A 15,974-nucleotide genomic window follows, 5' to 3' on the forward strand; every position below is an offset into this window, starting at 1 on the left:
GATAAGCTTAAGGGTGGTTAGGGGATTGTGAGACCAAGCCAGCGGGAGCAGTCGCTTCAGATGTGCCAAGGAGGCCTCCAACTCCGCCGGAGGGTGAGGGAGCCTTTTCGTTGCTGGTGCCTGGCTGTTGAATCTTTTGAGCTCTGGAGGAGCAGCAAGAGTTGTATAATTAGGGGCAGCCATTGATCTTGCCGCCACTTGTGAAATAATCTTGGCATGGTTTGTGTTTGCTTTGACGGTCCCCAGGAGTTTGGCCATTTTCACCACTCTCACTATGATACCACGGTTTAGGGCTCAACGTCTCTTCTATTTTTTATACCATGATATTATGTCAATTGTGTGACAATTACGTACATATTTGGGCATGCAGCAAAAATATATCTTGAAGGGGCCGGGACGATTGGCTAGAAGAAGAAGAAGAAGAAGAAGGGCGAATGAAAAAGTTCGTACGCAAATGTGGCAGCAGTGGGTGGTTGAATGCAATGGTAAAGAAGGGTGGTCGGAAATGGTGAATAAAAAGGGCGAATGAAAGGTGGCTATAGGGTTTTGCCCTTTTTTTTTTTTTTTTTTTTTTTTTTTTTTTTTTGAAGATAAGAAAAAGTGATATTTTGTAAAATGTTATAAGTGTACCTGTTCGTTTAAATTACGACAACTTAAAAATGTTGTAAGTAGACCTGTTCTCAACTTGTGCTGCTATGGTGGTTTGCTGTGCAAGCACTGACCGTGGAAGTCAGGTATGGATTTTAGAAATCGGTTCGGTTCGGTTGGACCACCTGTTTCTTAAAATCTCAATCAAAACCGAACCGAAATAAATTAGTAAATAAATCAGTCTGATTCGGTTCTGTCAAATTTCTTTAAAAAAATTAAATAAATAAATCAACTTAATGTTCGGCATGGCTTTATACGATTTTGGTCCAATTCAGTTTTTTGGGTAAAAAATGTCCAGAAACTAATGCCCTAATTACTGTTTATATATAATCAAATTAAAGCACGTGTAATTAGTAATGGCATATTTTGTTGACTACGCCCTGTATACTTAAAAACACCCCACATCGGCTTCTTAAAATACAAAATTATCTTAATACGCCCACATAAGCCATACACAGTGTAACTATGAGCTTCAATACCTTCACCTTTGGATCCTTACCAACCTGGCTAAGGGTTAACGTTCGATCGGTCCTTTTCGAAAAGAAGATAGAAACACAGAGAAATTAAGGGAAGAGAGAATGTAATGCGGATCCTAATAAGCTGGCTAACAGAGACATACATAACTGAATTAGAAATTCGGCAGAAATTGAGAGAACTGGAACAAAAGGAGTTTTGAGGGTTTATGTGAGACTACACTCTGTACATCATCTCTATCCCTATGCTTCCAGTTCAACAGAGCACCAAAATAAAGCTCCCCAGAAGAACCAACTTGCAGACTCAGAAACTTCCCGACCCCGTCCCCGTCCCGTCACATCCAGAATCATATTACACATTTTATGCATTGCATGACATTCATCATCAAACCGAGCATCACATGTTTTCTTCAACTTCGGAACAGTAAAAAGTTAAGCAACAAATTAAAGCGAAGCCTTTAAAATTACTTCGATGGGGATGCACGCACGAGTGTGCCACCCCCGGCACACCAGCCTGCCACATTCCCAGCAGATTCACTTTGTAAATGCATATGACCTCCGCCATAGAATTGCCGGTGAAAGATTATATTTTTCACAAACCTTCCCAGACAACTCGTAGTCCTCAACTATCCCCTCACTGATTCAGAGTTCATTTGACCTCCGTTCCCGCCATGGCCATTAAGACCAGAAATGGGCATTGATCGATGAGCAAAATCTGACAAAAGCTTCCGTTGACGCTCATCTGTGTGAGGAAGACTAGCACGCAGAAGCTCCACAGGCATTTCACGATGTATCGCCTTGGTGGCCTCTGAACCAATAGCTTCTGTGCTTTGCTGACTCTGCGTAAATATTGACTGTACTATAGTTTCATACTTACTCAGGCAATACTTAGTGAGAAGACCGAAAAATTCATCGAATGATGCCTGCCAAAGGGCACGGTTAGAAATGCTACAGCTCCCAGCAGCGTGAGGGTCGCTTAAGAGTACAGTTGCCCTTTCAAGAACAGATTTTAGGATAATAGTGGCCCCATCTCCAGCAGGGCTTCCAAGGGGTCGGAGCGGCGGCTGCTCTGATGAACAAACTACTGCAACAAGACAAGCACTTAACGCACGAAGATCCATACCATTTACGCATGTAGAAACTCTCTTTGCAAGATTACTAGTTGTCTCAGCAGCTCCAGGATCAGAAGGTAGGCCACCATACAAAAACCTTAAATGACGGAATACTGTCATACACACAATACGGGCAAGCTCGCTACCAGGGAAGAGAAGCTGAATAAACTTAGAAAGGAGCTTTCGCCCCTTAGGAAGAGAAACTAAACGTAGGAACACAATGTCATCCTTTGGAGCCAGCCCCGCTGAGTGGCTACCTTTACCAAGTGGGTCGACAAGCTGAAGTGATGCAGCCAACCCCTCCAGCAGTATTTGCCGCCTTCGCCTGAGTTGAACCCCACCATCTTGGGGCTGACCATGCTGTAGCAGTCGATCAATATCATCAACATCAAGAAGGAGACAAAGCCCATCCTCAATGGCAATTCTAGCAGCAAGCATGGGTTCCTGCTCCAGAGGCTTCTCAGAGACCTGCTCGCCATCGCCAGAACCAGGGGGAGGGTCAACTTCAAGGAGGGGGCGAGGCCTACGTATGGAAGCAAGGGGAATTCTCCCAAGAGCGTCGACAGAACTATGAGTATGCTGATCAGTACTATTACGGCCGCGGGAAGGGAACTCTCTAAGATGAGATGGGCAAAAAGGATGTTTCGACCGTGAGCCAGCTGCTTTTTTGGAAAGACTTGCCTGGTGGTAATAATCATCAATATAAGGGTCATTGCTGTGTGTTGCAGCATGCTGCATTTTAAGAATACTCTCTATCTCTTCAGATGTCATGTGCTTAGACCTGAACTGGATCCACCCACTCTCACTTTTCTGACTACCAGTATCAGAGCCTTGAGAAAAACGATGTTTTCCTCTTTTCGGTCTATGATTACTTATGTCAGACAACCCATGCATTGACTTATGTGATGAAGAAGGGTGAGTACCATAAAATTGAGACTGCATTGCAGCAAAATGGGCCAAAGATGGCTGAACCGAATGGTGCAATCTCTGCTGTTGTAGCTGCTGCTGAGCTGACAGTAATTGTGGGGAAAGGAGTCCATTTTGATGAGGGAGCTGTTGCTGCAACATATTGTTTCTGAGGCTGGAATGATCGCCATGCAATACTCCAGCATGCGTAACCCAATGATTCTGTGACCTGCTATTGAAAGGAAGGCTAGGGTTGGCAAACTGAGGCATGTTCCCTCCATAATGCAACCCATGAGGTAAACCGGCCATATGAAGATTAGAGTTAGATAAAGGAGAAAGGTTTGGTGCAGAAAAAGGCAACTGGGAACCACCCACAAGAGCAGAAAGATTCAGCTGATGTGGTGAGCCCTGCGGGGACTTGTTTCCAGGAGGAGGGAATGATGTGAATGCTGACTTGGGCGGTACAATTGGTTCACTGGAGAAGTGATGCTGGACTGGCTGCTGGTCTGGGTATGACGATGTTCTGTACAAAGGTTTTGGTTGTTTTGATTCTGAAAATCGAGCAGAAGAAGGTTGCGGCTGTGATGACCACCTCTTTCCTTCCTCGGAAAATTCTGTATCAAACATATGCTGATCTAACCAGTTATTGAAATCTCCGTCTTGGGCCCAATCAGTAGCTGATGAACCTGAAGAAAACACCACGTTAGATAAAGCCAAAATAAAATTTCAGAAAACTGAAAATTGTACGGAGGCTATAGCTACATTACATACTTCACAAATGGAAGAAATCAAGCACATAAAAATATACCAAAGAGGTGATAAAAATTAGCTAGCGATATAAGGGGAGGGTGATATAATGACCATAAACAAAAGCTGAAGCCTTAGAACCTTAATTATCTTATAGCTAACTGCTGCTGTTTTTCAGCTAGCTTACTTCTATTTTGCAATGCAAAGCAACAAAACCACCCAATCTTTTGCACATTAAATCTTGAGTATCTAGATCCTAAAAAATCAATAAATGATAAAGCATAATGTGCAAACAAATGTTAAGCACAATACGACTGTTCTAGTTTTAATACTGTTACAATGAGTGCACTCGTGTTTCAATTTGACAAATTGTTTATGGAATGCTAAAACACATCATATATGCTTTGTAATGCATATATGCTGTTAAACAGAGGTAACAAAAGCTTTGTAATGCATGATCAACTATTTTATTTTCTTATTTATTAAGCTTCAATGGAGGCTAATTTCCAGCAGATACTGGCCCAAAGAAACAATTCCAGAGCAAGCATGCGTGCAACAAAAATAAGAACCACCATAACACGATGACAATGGTTGACAGTTACTCACTTTCTCTTGAAAAGGATCCTGAACCTCTGTCTCCAATAACACCTGGATGTCTTGGTCCTGTTACAACTTTGTTTAACTGTGCAAAAGAAAAACTACATCACTACTAAGAATTAGTGAGGGCAGAATGAGCTATTAAGATGAAAACGTCAGGAAAATGCACTCCATGGACCAGAAAGATCAAGCATTCTCCATAAGAATGAAAATTGTCACATCTAAAAACTTTTGAGCTTGAAAGACAAACATATTGATTGATCACAAATATAACAATCAAACACGGAAATAAAAATGAAGAAATAACATAATCTGCTTCATTCAAACCAGCACATTTACAGGGTAGAACCATCACTTGTAAGTCGTAAGTACTGGCAAGTGACAGATAAGATTCTGGATGAAAAACATATCTCTATCGTTCCAGTCTTACTTTGTTAAAATCGAAATCACATCAGCAATTCAGTATAAAAAATAGTACCTCAAGAACAAATAAAAGGATACATATATTCAGATACTAAAAAAAGTTCATATGGAACCAAAAAAGGAGAGAAAAAAAATTCATATATTTCCACAAATTTATGTGTATGACTATGCCAAAACAAAGGATTGAAGTATCTCACAACTGAATGTCATGTTTACTACAATAAGTACTGTCAACATAGTGATAAGAATTAAAAAAATTCAGGACCAAAAGGCATGCAATACTGAGATATAAATTAATAGTACTTCTAAAAGAAGAAAGTGGGCAACCGTCACTAAGATCTTTGCATGCATGACGAAAATACAAACATCAAACACAACTCAAGGATCTAGCATCAATACCACATTTGAGAAATAACAACAAAAAAATGTCATATTGAGGAATTTATACGATAAGTACAGCCGTACAACTTTCATTCCAAAACCATGTCAAACAAAAGATGTGGCCCGACAGATATTGATTGCAGACAAACTCAACTGTTTGCAAAGTCATCAAAGTTAAGAAAGCTGACCTTTGCAAAAGTGCTTGCCAGATCATCTATGTCAGATAAAGATCCCAAACCAAGAGCCTATGCAAAAGGAAAGATTGAGGTCAGTAAACATGTTTTAAATTGCCGAAGGACCTGCAACATATTTCATTAAACTAAATAGACAAAGGTGAAGCTTATAACAACGAATAAAAAGAATAGGGAAATGGTTGCACATAGCATCAGGCCAGGTGTTTGAGTACTCAGAATGAATAAAGTAAAATACATGCACGCTGCTTAAGTGTATGCGAACAATTTAGCACGTGAAACAATGCTTCAGAAAGAACAACAAATGCTGCAAATTGAACACAATAAACTATTGCACTGTTGGCCTCACAGACCATTGTAAGGTAAGCTGGGAAAAGATAATCTAACCTCGTCCTTCTCAAATAAATGGTACTCATTATCAGCAGGCCCAAACAAAGGTTTTCTGCCTTCCTCGTAGTCCAAACCCCCCAACTCAACTTCGTCCACCACATTTTGACCGAAAAATTCATATTGTGATGCATCAAAGAGTTTATTCTCTGTATGACAATAGGAAAAAAGCGTTAGGTGTCCCAAAAAGAGAGCTAATTTCAACAGTTCATAAACAAGTAAAGCAGCGAAACGAATTATCAAGGTCATGGTACTAAGTGCTAATAGCGCAGTGCATACTAACAACAGAAAATCAAGCCATTGTTCAAAAACCGAAGAGCGAATTATATACCCCAACTAATTATTGCCATACAATTCAAAACACAATGACAACCAAATTTTCAGTCTTTCTCATAACTAGGCTTCTCAATTCAATCAAGACGAGAACTTGACCCCAATCATATAAGCTCGAAACAGCCTTAAAGCCAAATTCAGCTGAACTTGATTGACAATTCAGAGTAAACTCTCTGCAGAAATTATTGAGCATCAAAAGCTTACGTCCATAAACAGTAATCATAAACTCCGAATTTCGACTTCAATACAATCTCCCAAACAAGATACAGAAGCAGGTCGAAAAATTAAAACCCTAACTTTTATTTTCTGATCAGAATGATAGGAAAAAGGAAAAAAGATTCGCATGCCAATTTTCGCCCCAGATTCTTCGAACTACAAAGACTTTCAAACATATATGATTTTCTTTTCTTTTCCTTCAACTTTCTCAGCACCCAAACAAGCGAAAGAGAAGAAAAAAATAGATCTTGAAGGCAAAGACGAAAGCAGACCTGACGAGGAACTCTCAAGCACGTCCCTGAAATCTGTGCCATTAGATCTCTCCATATTAACAGACGGACCAAAACCACCGTCCGCGGACCTAAAAACCCGAAGCTCCACCGCAGAAGCAAAAACTACGCCGTATTGGTCCGGATCAGCACAAACAGCCAAACGCGCCGAGACTTGGAGGCTTCAGTAGGAGATTACGCGGTCGAGGGAAGAAAATGGGGGGATGGCAAGGGAGTGTAAATCGAAGGGAATCCGAGGGTCAAATTCAGCAAAAAGGGTTAACCCCTCTCTCTTCTGAGAGGGATGTTAGAGAGAGAGAGGGGGAGGAGAGAAAGAAGGAGGGTTATGTGGGTTAGGTCATTTTTCTTTGCAGCGCGAAGGGAAGAAGACGACTTTCGCATTGGCGCACGTGCCTTCCTCCAGAGAAGCGGTGGGCAAATACAGATAGAGAAGGTGCGTTGAGGTGGCGCGCTCTCATTGGTTGCCTTTCCAACAGCATTTTTCACTATTAAAACTCGGATATTCGGACTCGGATGCGTAAATGGACCATTATGTCCGGGTCGACTGTTAAGATGTTTTTCCCTGTCATTGTCTAGTTGTTTGACTCGTCACGTGATATTATTAATCGTTTTAAGTTATAATTTGTGGAATTGTAAAGTATTAGTTACGAGGGTTCTTTTGAATATCCTTTTAAAATGATTGAAAGTGTTTTTAGAAGAAATATTTTTGGATTCCAAAAGCACTTAAAGTGCTACAAGAAACATCAGTTATGTGCTTCTTTCAAGAATCACTTTAAGTAATTTTTCAGAATTTACTTACATTTTTACTAAAGAAGATTAGTTCTAAAAACATTTTCACCAAAAGCGTTTTCAGTCATTTTAAAATCATGTATTCACACTTCTTTTTACTTACCATACATCCTTCTTAATTTCAGCTGTTGAATCGAATGAATTGAAAAATCAAAGACTAGAAGTTAACAAGAAGTATGTCAGAAGTAAATAATGAGTGTGTGGATATACCACCCAATATGTAATTACATTAATTTTGATCATTTGGTAAGCTTTCCTATCACATAAAATTGATTTTTGCTACTGAATTAAATTATAATATCAAAATTAAACTCATTTATTCTTCACTCTTGATATCTTATTTGAGGGTGTGTGACCACGTGTTTCTTAGTCATCAAGACCAAATAAACATTTATAACAACATTGACCCAAAAAAAAACATTTCTAACAACAACAAATACATTAGTAATAGGATAGTGTTATCCAAATACTTATTTTTACTTTTTAATTTATGGCTATCAAACCGGATGAATTAAAAAATTAATGATTAAAAATTAATAAAATTGTGTTTGAAGTAAAAATAGATGTGTGAATAGTATTATTTTAATAAGATATGTAAGAATGTGACCATCACATACAAAAATGTCCGCTTTGTAGCCAATGATGGAGTTACGCGTGTAGCCGCGTGACAATGCCAACTTGGACTTATGCCTTTTTTTTTTTTATTATTGGACCTTGACTTGATGAGAGAAGGGAATGCATATGGGACTCCACGGTGGGATTGGTTGACACGTCATCGTTTTAGAAGAGGATATTCTAGACCCTAGGATTTAGAGAAGAATATAGTGAGACGGTGCGTTTTGGTTGCATTGCTATTAGAGGTGGCGAATCAACCACATTAAGTTTTTAACGGGTACCTGTTAAGACCCGTTTAATTGGATATCATCATAATATAACAAGATATTGGTTGTGGTAATAATTGCGTAGGTTGAAATTAAATTAAACAGGTCTTAACGGGTACATGTAAACAACCCAATAGATTAATTTGCCGTCTCTTAATGCTATTATTTTGCTAACAGATTTTCCAAAGGGAAGTGTGATAATAATTTCTCTTTCATGAAACGTGCAAGATGAGAAATCAGAGATGATTTAAGATTTGCCTAATTCTCCCTTGTAAGCAAGAAATTGGGTAGCAAAGAAAAGTAGGGTGTTAGAAATCTGGTAACAAACATAACTCTAAATGTGAAAGACAATCATTTAATCTAAGGATTTCAACAAAAAATAATAAAAATAAACCATTCAATTTGAAACAGTTTTAATCACAATAATGTTGGATAATTACATTTTGTGGTCACAATATGATGTCAATTAACAATAGGTCATAATAATTGATACAATAAGTATACAGCCAACTGATGCATTGACGTCATAAGTAGTTCATGTAATTAATACTCTTTCATTGTTGACCCTCTTTTGCGATGAAATGACATTGTTGTTAGTTTGTTTACGAAATTGTTATTGACAATAAAAGAGAGAAGAGTGAATAATAATTTTTTTTGAAATGTCAATAACAATTTTTTTTCTTTCTAAATCCTCAATTTTTAACCTATAAAACTTAGGCCAATGAATGAAAACTTGGAATTGCTTTCAACTAAGTAGTGTTTAAGTGTTGAGGAGAGAACCTAATTAGACCAGGTTTTATGTAGCTAATTAAGATGAGAGAGGGTTAGGGATTAGGTGTTTAGTCGTTTTCTCTCGAGCAATAAAATTCATATAAATCATACATTTGTTTCATATATAATTTCTCTCCATCCCAGATTAATTATGACTAGTTAATTAGGACAATATATAGTTGTTAAGAACTACAATTAATTAGTAGATTTCCAAAAAGAACAAAATCAATCCATTAGCATGCTTAAAGTGCAATCATCATTCTTGAAATAAACATATAACACATACATATTGAAGCAATCCAAGTTCACCTCTTTAATCAACGACTTGTAGCTGAAGCGATTAAACGCAAAAGGCAGATACATGTATTTGATGCTCCCATCTATCCATAAACATTTACCACATACATATATGTACACAACCAAAATTTACCTCTTTATCAAGCATATATTTGTAACACGAGTAGGTAAGAGCATTTCATCTCGGCAACCAAGGTATTGTATTCCATTCCTCCTCTCCATTAGTATGTGTGCATGTCTTGAACCAAAGTAGAATGGTGGACTTAAGGCACAGCTAAATTACCAAATAATAATCCCAAAATTTACCTCTTTGTTAAGAAAAGGTTCAAGCAGTCGAGCATCCATCCCCGCACCTGAGGTCATGCATTTGATTCTCCCCCTCCTTATACGTAATAATCTCAAGATTTTGATTGAAGCAAAGCTGGCCTGAGGGCTGAGACCCTAAAGCTGCGGGCTCAGGCCGGTCAATTCACATGCAGAGGCCCGGGAGTGAGGCTGAAGCCGCTGACCTTAACCCCGCCCGCCCATGCACGTGGAATGTTTGTATACATTCTCCATCAGTTTAGCAAAATACAAAGACCTGCAGGAGGACCTGGTCTATCTCTCTCTCCCTCTCTCTCTCTCTCTCTACGAATATTCATGGTAGTTAGTATTTCCTTTTCGCTCGCATAACTTTGGTGACACTTCTTCGTCTCTCATTTGCTCAATATATATAAATATAGATACATTCCACCTAATCCTCCTCCTCCTCCTTACACAGAAACGACTAGAGACGTTTTATATTCCCAAGTTCTCGTTTCGACTGGCAGGTTTCTGCGTTTCTGAGGTCACCAGTTTGACGTTTCTGTGTGGCAGTCGAGACTCCTCAGGTTCTCCTCATGAATCTCAGCCCTTGCTTAATTATTAGTTTCTGTCATTAGGGTTCCTGAAATTCATTGAAAGTTGTGTTTCCCATGTTTTCGTTACGTCTAAATCACTTTCACTTCGTTTACCATGTTTCTGTAACGTTTCTTTCTTTGCCTATAACTCCTTTTCCTTCTAGTATATTAATTTATTTTTATTATACTTTGGTAACGTTATTTGTAGGGTCGGAATTGGGAGTCATATATCAATGCTGAATTTTATACATCCTTCTAATTTGGAGATGGGGTCTTCATATTTAAATCATCATCATCTATGATTTTTTTTTTTTTTTTTTTTTTTTTTAAGCAAGGGACGGAATCAGAAATTTTATTGTACACACTCGCCCAAAAATTGAATATTATGTCATTTGTTTTTATGACGTTTTCAAATAAGCTATAGGTCAAGAAGTCTAACTACGATAAGTCGGCAGAGGTGGGCATTGTATTAGGTAGATAAGCATATAGGGCACATCGAGCATAGACTTTGGACTCATCACAATAGACAATTTTTAGTCCTGTATAAGCACTTTATAATAAAGTGCTTCACTACCAAATTTGATTTTTCTACCAATTCTCTCTGTGGTTGCAGTTGCAGGCATGGATATTGCAGACTCGAAACGAAGGAGCAAATTCTCCGGCAAGATTTTCGCAGCAGCCGGCCTAATCACCCTCTGCATTGTCTTGTTCAAGCAGTCACATGATTCTAGCAGTCCCAACAAGGTCTATTTCCGATTTATAGTTTTCGGTTTTGTTCCTTTTTTTACAAGATTTCTTTACCTTCAACTCATGTTTTCGTGTATCTGCAGTCCTTCTCTTATCATGAAGCAGGGATCACGCATGTCTTGGTCACAGGAGGTGCTGGTTACATAGGCTCTCATGCTGCACTTAGGCTTTTGAAGGACTCATACCGTGTAACGATAGTGGTATATATCGATCATTCTTGAAAGCTTTTTCTTCGTGATTCTTACATGATTCGTCGATTGAAAACCCTTTAATTTGTGTCTTTTCACAGGACAATCTTTCTCGAGGAAACATCGGTGCTGTTAGGGTTCTTCAACAGTTGTTTCCAGAACCCGGGAGGCTGCAATTCATATACGCTGACCTCGGAGATGCAAAAGCCGTATCCTAATATATGTTTCTTTTGTATATTCTACTTTAAACTAATCTAAACTGTGGAAAGGGTGAACTGAACTCGGGTGAACAACGTGTTGGATATTCCTTGATTCTTGTCTTAGGTCAATAAGATCTTCTCAGAGAATGCATTTGATGCTGTCATGCATTTTGCAGCTGTTGCTTATGTTGGTGAAAGTACACTCGAGCCTCTTCGGTATTCAATCGTCAATTTCGTGTTAATTAAGTTTCGTTTCTTCTCTGTTTATCTTTTAATGACATACAATTAGTGTTCTGCTGCAGATACTATCACAATATCACATCAAATACCCTCTTGGTTTTGGAGGCAATGGCAGCACACAATGTAAAAACATTGATCTATTCCAGTACTTGTGCCACTTATGGTGAACCTGAGAAGATGCCGATCACCGAAGAAACCGAGCAAGTGAGATTCATAACACAGTTTTAATTTGTCAGTTAATCATGTATTAACTGTAAAGTTTAAATACTGTGTTAGTACATCAAGTCAAATAAAACACAGATTAACATTTGTATCAAGATGTGCTAATTTCCGAAATACTCAATATTTATAACTGTACGAATTCAGGTCCCAATCAATCCATATGGAAAAGCAAAGAAGATGGCAGAAGATATCATACTAGATTTCTCCAAAAACTCAAACATGGCAGTCATGATCTTACGGTAGGCCGTGAATTCTGCTTAATTCTTTGAAAAGTGTGCGTGCGTGTGAGCGAGCACAATGCTCCCGCTGCTTTGTTTCTGAATTCTGACTTCAACACAGCATGAGGCATGAGCAATTTCTTCGAAATGTATATATTAGGTATAACTGAACCTAACATATATACGGTTACGTATCCAGATATTTTAATGTGATAGGATCAGACCCTGAGGGAAGACTAGGAGAGGCTCCTCGACCTGAGCTACGTGAGCAGGGACGAATCTCTGGTGCCTGTTTTGATGCCGCTCGAGGGATTATTCCTGGACTGAAGGTACTTTTCTCCCCCTGTCCCCCTCCTCTTTTCCAGTACACTTGTTTAGGCCAAAATCAATGTGAGAAATTGAATTCTTTTGTCTATGTCATTGATTCTAGGTCAGAGGAACAGACTATGAAACAGCTGATGGCACTTGTGTGAGGGACTATATAGATGTCACTGACCTGGTTGATGCTCATGTAAAAGCTCTCGCCGATGCACAACCTGGGAAGGTTGGGATCTACAATGTCGGCACTGGAAAAGGTTAAGAAATCTGTCATTTCCCTTGAAATTATTATCATCCTTTCCTTACCCTTGCCTCGCTAGCCCTGCATTTCCTGAAGTTATTTTGGATCATTTTGAATACAGGTAGTTCAGTGAAGGAATTTGTTGAGGCATGCAAGAAGGCGACAGGGGTGGACATAAAGGTTGATTACCTCGACCGAAGGCCGGGGGACTATGCTAAAGTTTATAGTGATCCTTCCAAGGTAAGGCAGGAGCTGAATTGGACAGCCCACTACACACTTCAAGAGAGCCTGCAGATTGCATGGAGATGGCAAAAATCGCATTTGAATGGCTATGGTCCTTAGGTTGAAAAGATACCAGAGATATCGTTGCGGAAGCAGGATGTTGCTCCTTGAGTTGAACATGGATTTCCTTTTAATTGGAACACTACATAAATTTCCAATTGGCGAGGAAGAAAGTCTCTGGGTTCGTTGAGAGAAGAGAGTGCCCTCCCTCTTCATTCATATAGGACAAGAGTAACCCTGCGTGTATTTTTACTCCTGTACTTTTTTCAAGCCCAGAAAAAGAATAGGAGAGGATATTAGATAGCTGATCTAAACAGATGAAACATTTACAGTACCGTATACATAGCCAGGTTGAGTGTTATCTGCGGATAAGTATAATTGCTAAATTTCATGTAAATTGCTCTAAATCACTTAAAACAAATTAGCTTCTTTCCTATTTTCCTTGGCAATGTATGAGTTCTCTATTTGAAGAACAATTGATAAATCATAAATGAATGCTCGTGTCGCATATTTACTGATCTATAAAATGCTATACTGCTAATAGCTTAGCAAGAGCGAAAAAGCAGTACCTGTTACCGTAGGTTGTAAATCTTTGTCAATCATAAGGTGTCGATATGTAACTTGTGTTTCTCATCTCTGTGGTTAGGCTCTTCAATACGCTTGAAAGCTCTGCTGTTCTAGGCTGCACCGGATCATCAAAGAGAAAAGCATGTACGTGATTTCTGACTTCAATCCAACTGCAGCCTGGCTGCTTCTCTGTGCTACTTTCTTTCATTAACACCCTGACTCTTTCAACCTCGTCCCATCTGCTGGCCTCAGCATGCATGTTGGACAAGAGCACATAATTTGAAGCTTTATCACGTTCAAGTTCTAAAAGCTTCTCGGAAGCATACTTTCCAAGTTGTAGATTCCGGTGTATCCTACAAGCTCCAAGTAATGCACCCCATATTTTAGCAGTTGTCGCGATCTTCATATTCCTCACCATTTCAAAGGCTTCCTCTAGCCTCCCTGCACGACCGAGCAGGTCAACCATGCAAGCATAGTGTTCGGCAAAAGGTTCAATAAGGTAAACTTCAGTCATGCTCTTAAAAATTTCTAAACCGCACTCAACCAACCCACTGTGGCTGCATGCCGATAACACCCCAACAAAGGTCACCTGATCAGGATTCACCCCTTCTATTAACATCTTTTTGAAGAGCTTTACTGCCTCTTCACCATCTCCGTTTAAAGCATACCCAGATATCAAAGAATTCCAAGAAACAATATCACCGCGCTTGATATCTTCGAACACAAAATTAGCATCCACAACTCTCCCGCATTTAGCATACATGGTAATCAGGGAATTGCTGACGAACAAGTCATTTACATAACCACACTTCACAACCAAATGGTGAAGTTGCTTTCCAACTTGTAAAGCCGCAAGATTGGCGCACGCGCTTAGACCACAAGCAAAAGTCGACTCATCAGGCCTCTTTCCTTCCTGTCCCATCTTCACGATCCTCCTTAGTGCATCCAGATATAACCCATTTTGCACATAACCTGTAACCAGAGAATTCCACGAAACTATGCTCCTCTCACCCATCGACTCAAAGATTTCAAGTGCCTTATCCATCTGCCCTATTTGAGCATAACCAGTAATCATAGTATTCCAAGAAACAATGTCCTTGTTAATCATTTTTCTGAAAAGAGATAGAGCTTCAACCATTTTCCCACACTGAGCATAGCCTGAAATCATTGTGTTCCAACAAACAACGTCCCGGATGGAAATGGGATTGAAGATCTCACTTGCTTCATCCATCCTTCCATTTTGCAAGTATCCAGACATCATTGCTGTTTGTGCAGCAATATTCTTGTATGGCATCTGGTTGAGCAATTGCCTTGCTTCGTCAAGCTTACCAACACGAACATACCCATTGATCATTGTTGTCCACGATACAGAATCCCTCTCAGGCATATCCCCGAATAATTTAACAGCCTTGTCAATTTGGTGGTCTCGAACATAGGCTCCAAGCATTGCATTCCAAGAAACCACATTTCTACTTGGCATCTGCTCAAAGAGATCCTCTGCCTTTGCGATCTCCCCATTTTGCGCAAACCCACATAACATTGTGACCCAAGAAACCACATTCGGGTCCGGAATCATCTTAAAGAACTTCCAAGCAGAATCCAAATCACCAACCTCAAAAAATCCATCCAACATCAAATTCCACGAAACCACATTCCTCTCAGGCATCTGCTCAAAAAAATTTACTCCCAACTGCATCTCCCCATTCTTCGTATACCCTGCAAGCATTGAATTCCACGAAACTAAATTTTTTTCCAGCATTTCATCAAACAATCTCTTAGCATCATCAAACTGCCCCTTCTTCGCATACCCTGCAATCATTGCATTCCAACAAGCAGCATCCCCCTTATCTGGAAGCAAATCGAATAGCTCTCTGGCTCTCTTGAGCTCACCACTACGAGTAAAGCAAGTTATCATCAAAGTCCAAGAGTAAAGGTCTCTCTCCGGCATGTCAACAAAAATCCTATACGCTTCCTCAACCCTGTCATTGTGCAGGTACCCGGAAATCATAGTGTTCCAAGAAACCAAGTTTCTGTGCGGCATTTTATCGAACAGTTGGCGTGCATTACCAATTCTACCATTCTTAGCATAGACAGAGATCATCGAATTGTATGTTACAGTGTTCCTTTGAGGCATTTGTGAGAAAATCTTAATCGCTTCGTCGATCCGACCCGACTTCCCCAACCGGGTAATTTTCAGGTTTTGGTTGAAGACTTGGGTCCCCTTTTCACCTATTGATCTCAGCCTCATTTGGTGTTGGTAGTTGGTGTTGGTGAGGCAGAAGAAAAGAGTGCTGCTTTGTGGTTTGAGCAATTCGATATTTGTTGTGTTGTACTTGTATTTTGGAGGGAACTGTTATTTGTTGAGTCAACAAAAATTGACACACTTCTCGCTTTTTAGATGCGTTATTCTAATACATCTAAACTGCAAAAC

General features: G+C 39.5%; 3 protein-coding genes across 3 annotated transcripts; 1 reads left to right on the forward strand and 2 right to left on the reverse strand.

Annotated features, from left to right (window-relative positions):
- Nucleotides 1-1,114: 1,114 nt before the first annotated feature.
- LOC137739454 (protein PAT1 homolog 1-like) lies at nucleotides 1,115-7,078 on the reverse strand. Its single transcript, XM_068479025.1, has 5 exons — nucleotides 6,687-7,078; nucleotides 5,866-6,014; nucleotides 5,476-5,532; nucleotides 4,493-4,568; nucleotides 1,115-3,825 (listed from the first exon to the last, which is right to left on the reverse strand). The coding sequence occupies exons 1-5, from the start codon at nucleotides 6,739-6,741 to the stop codon at nucleotides 1,748-1,750; spliced, it is 2,415 nt and encodes an 804-aa protein (XP_068335126.1). The 5' UTR covers nucleotides 6,742-7,078; the 3' UTR covers nucleotides 1,115-1,747.
- A 3,736-nt stretch (nucleotides 7,079-10,814) lies between these two features.
- LOC137739284 (UDP-arabinose 4-epimerase 1-like) lies at nucleotides 10,815-13,461 on the forward strand. The gene is made up of 9 exons (XM_068478837.1): nucleotides 10,815-11,064; nucleotides 11,151-11,267; nucleotides 11,357-11,464; nucleotides 11,580-11,671; nucleotides 11,758-11,899; nucleotides 12,062-12,156; nucleotides 12,335-12,464; nucleotides 12,566-12,710; nucleotides 12,816-13,461. The coding sequence occupies exons 1-9, from the start codon at nucleotides 10,942-10,944 to the stop codon at nucleotides 13,034-13,036; spliced, it is 1,173 nt and encodes a 390-aa protein (XP_068334938.1). The 5' UTR covers nucleotides 10,815-10,941; the 3' UTR covers nucleotides 13,037-13,461.
- A 22-nt stretch (nucleotides 13,462-13,483) lies between these two features.
- Nucleotides 13,484-15,888, reverse strand: LOC137739283 (pentatricopeptide repeat-containing protein At4g02750-like). The gene has a single exon (XM_068478836.1). The coding sequence runs from the start codon at nucleotides 15,789-15,791 to the stop codon at nucleotides 13,572-13,574; it is 2,220 nt and encodes a 739-aa protein (XP_068334937.1). The 5' UTR covers nucleotides 15,792-15,888; the 3' UTR covers nucleotides 13,484-13,571.
- Nucleotides 15,889-15,974: the final 86 nt, after the last annotated feature.

Source organism: Pyrus communis, chromosome 7, assembly GCF_963583255.1.
Source record: "Pyrus communis chromosome 7, drPyrComm1.1, whole genome shotgun sequence".
Classification (NCBI taxonomy): domain Eukaryota; kingdom Viridiplantae; phylum Streptophyta; class Magnoliopsida; order Rosales; family Rosaceae; genus Pyrus; species Pyrus communis.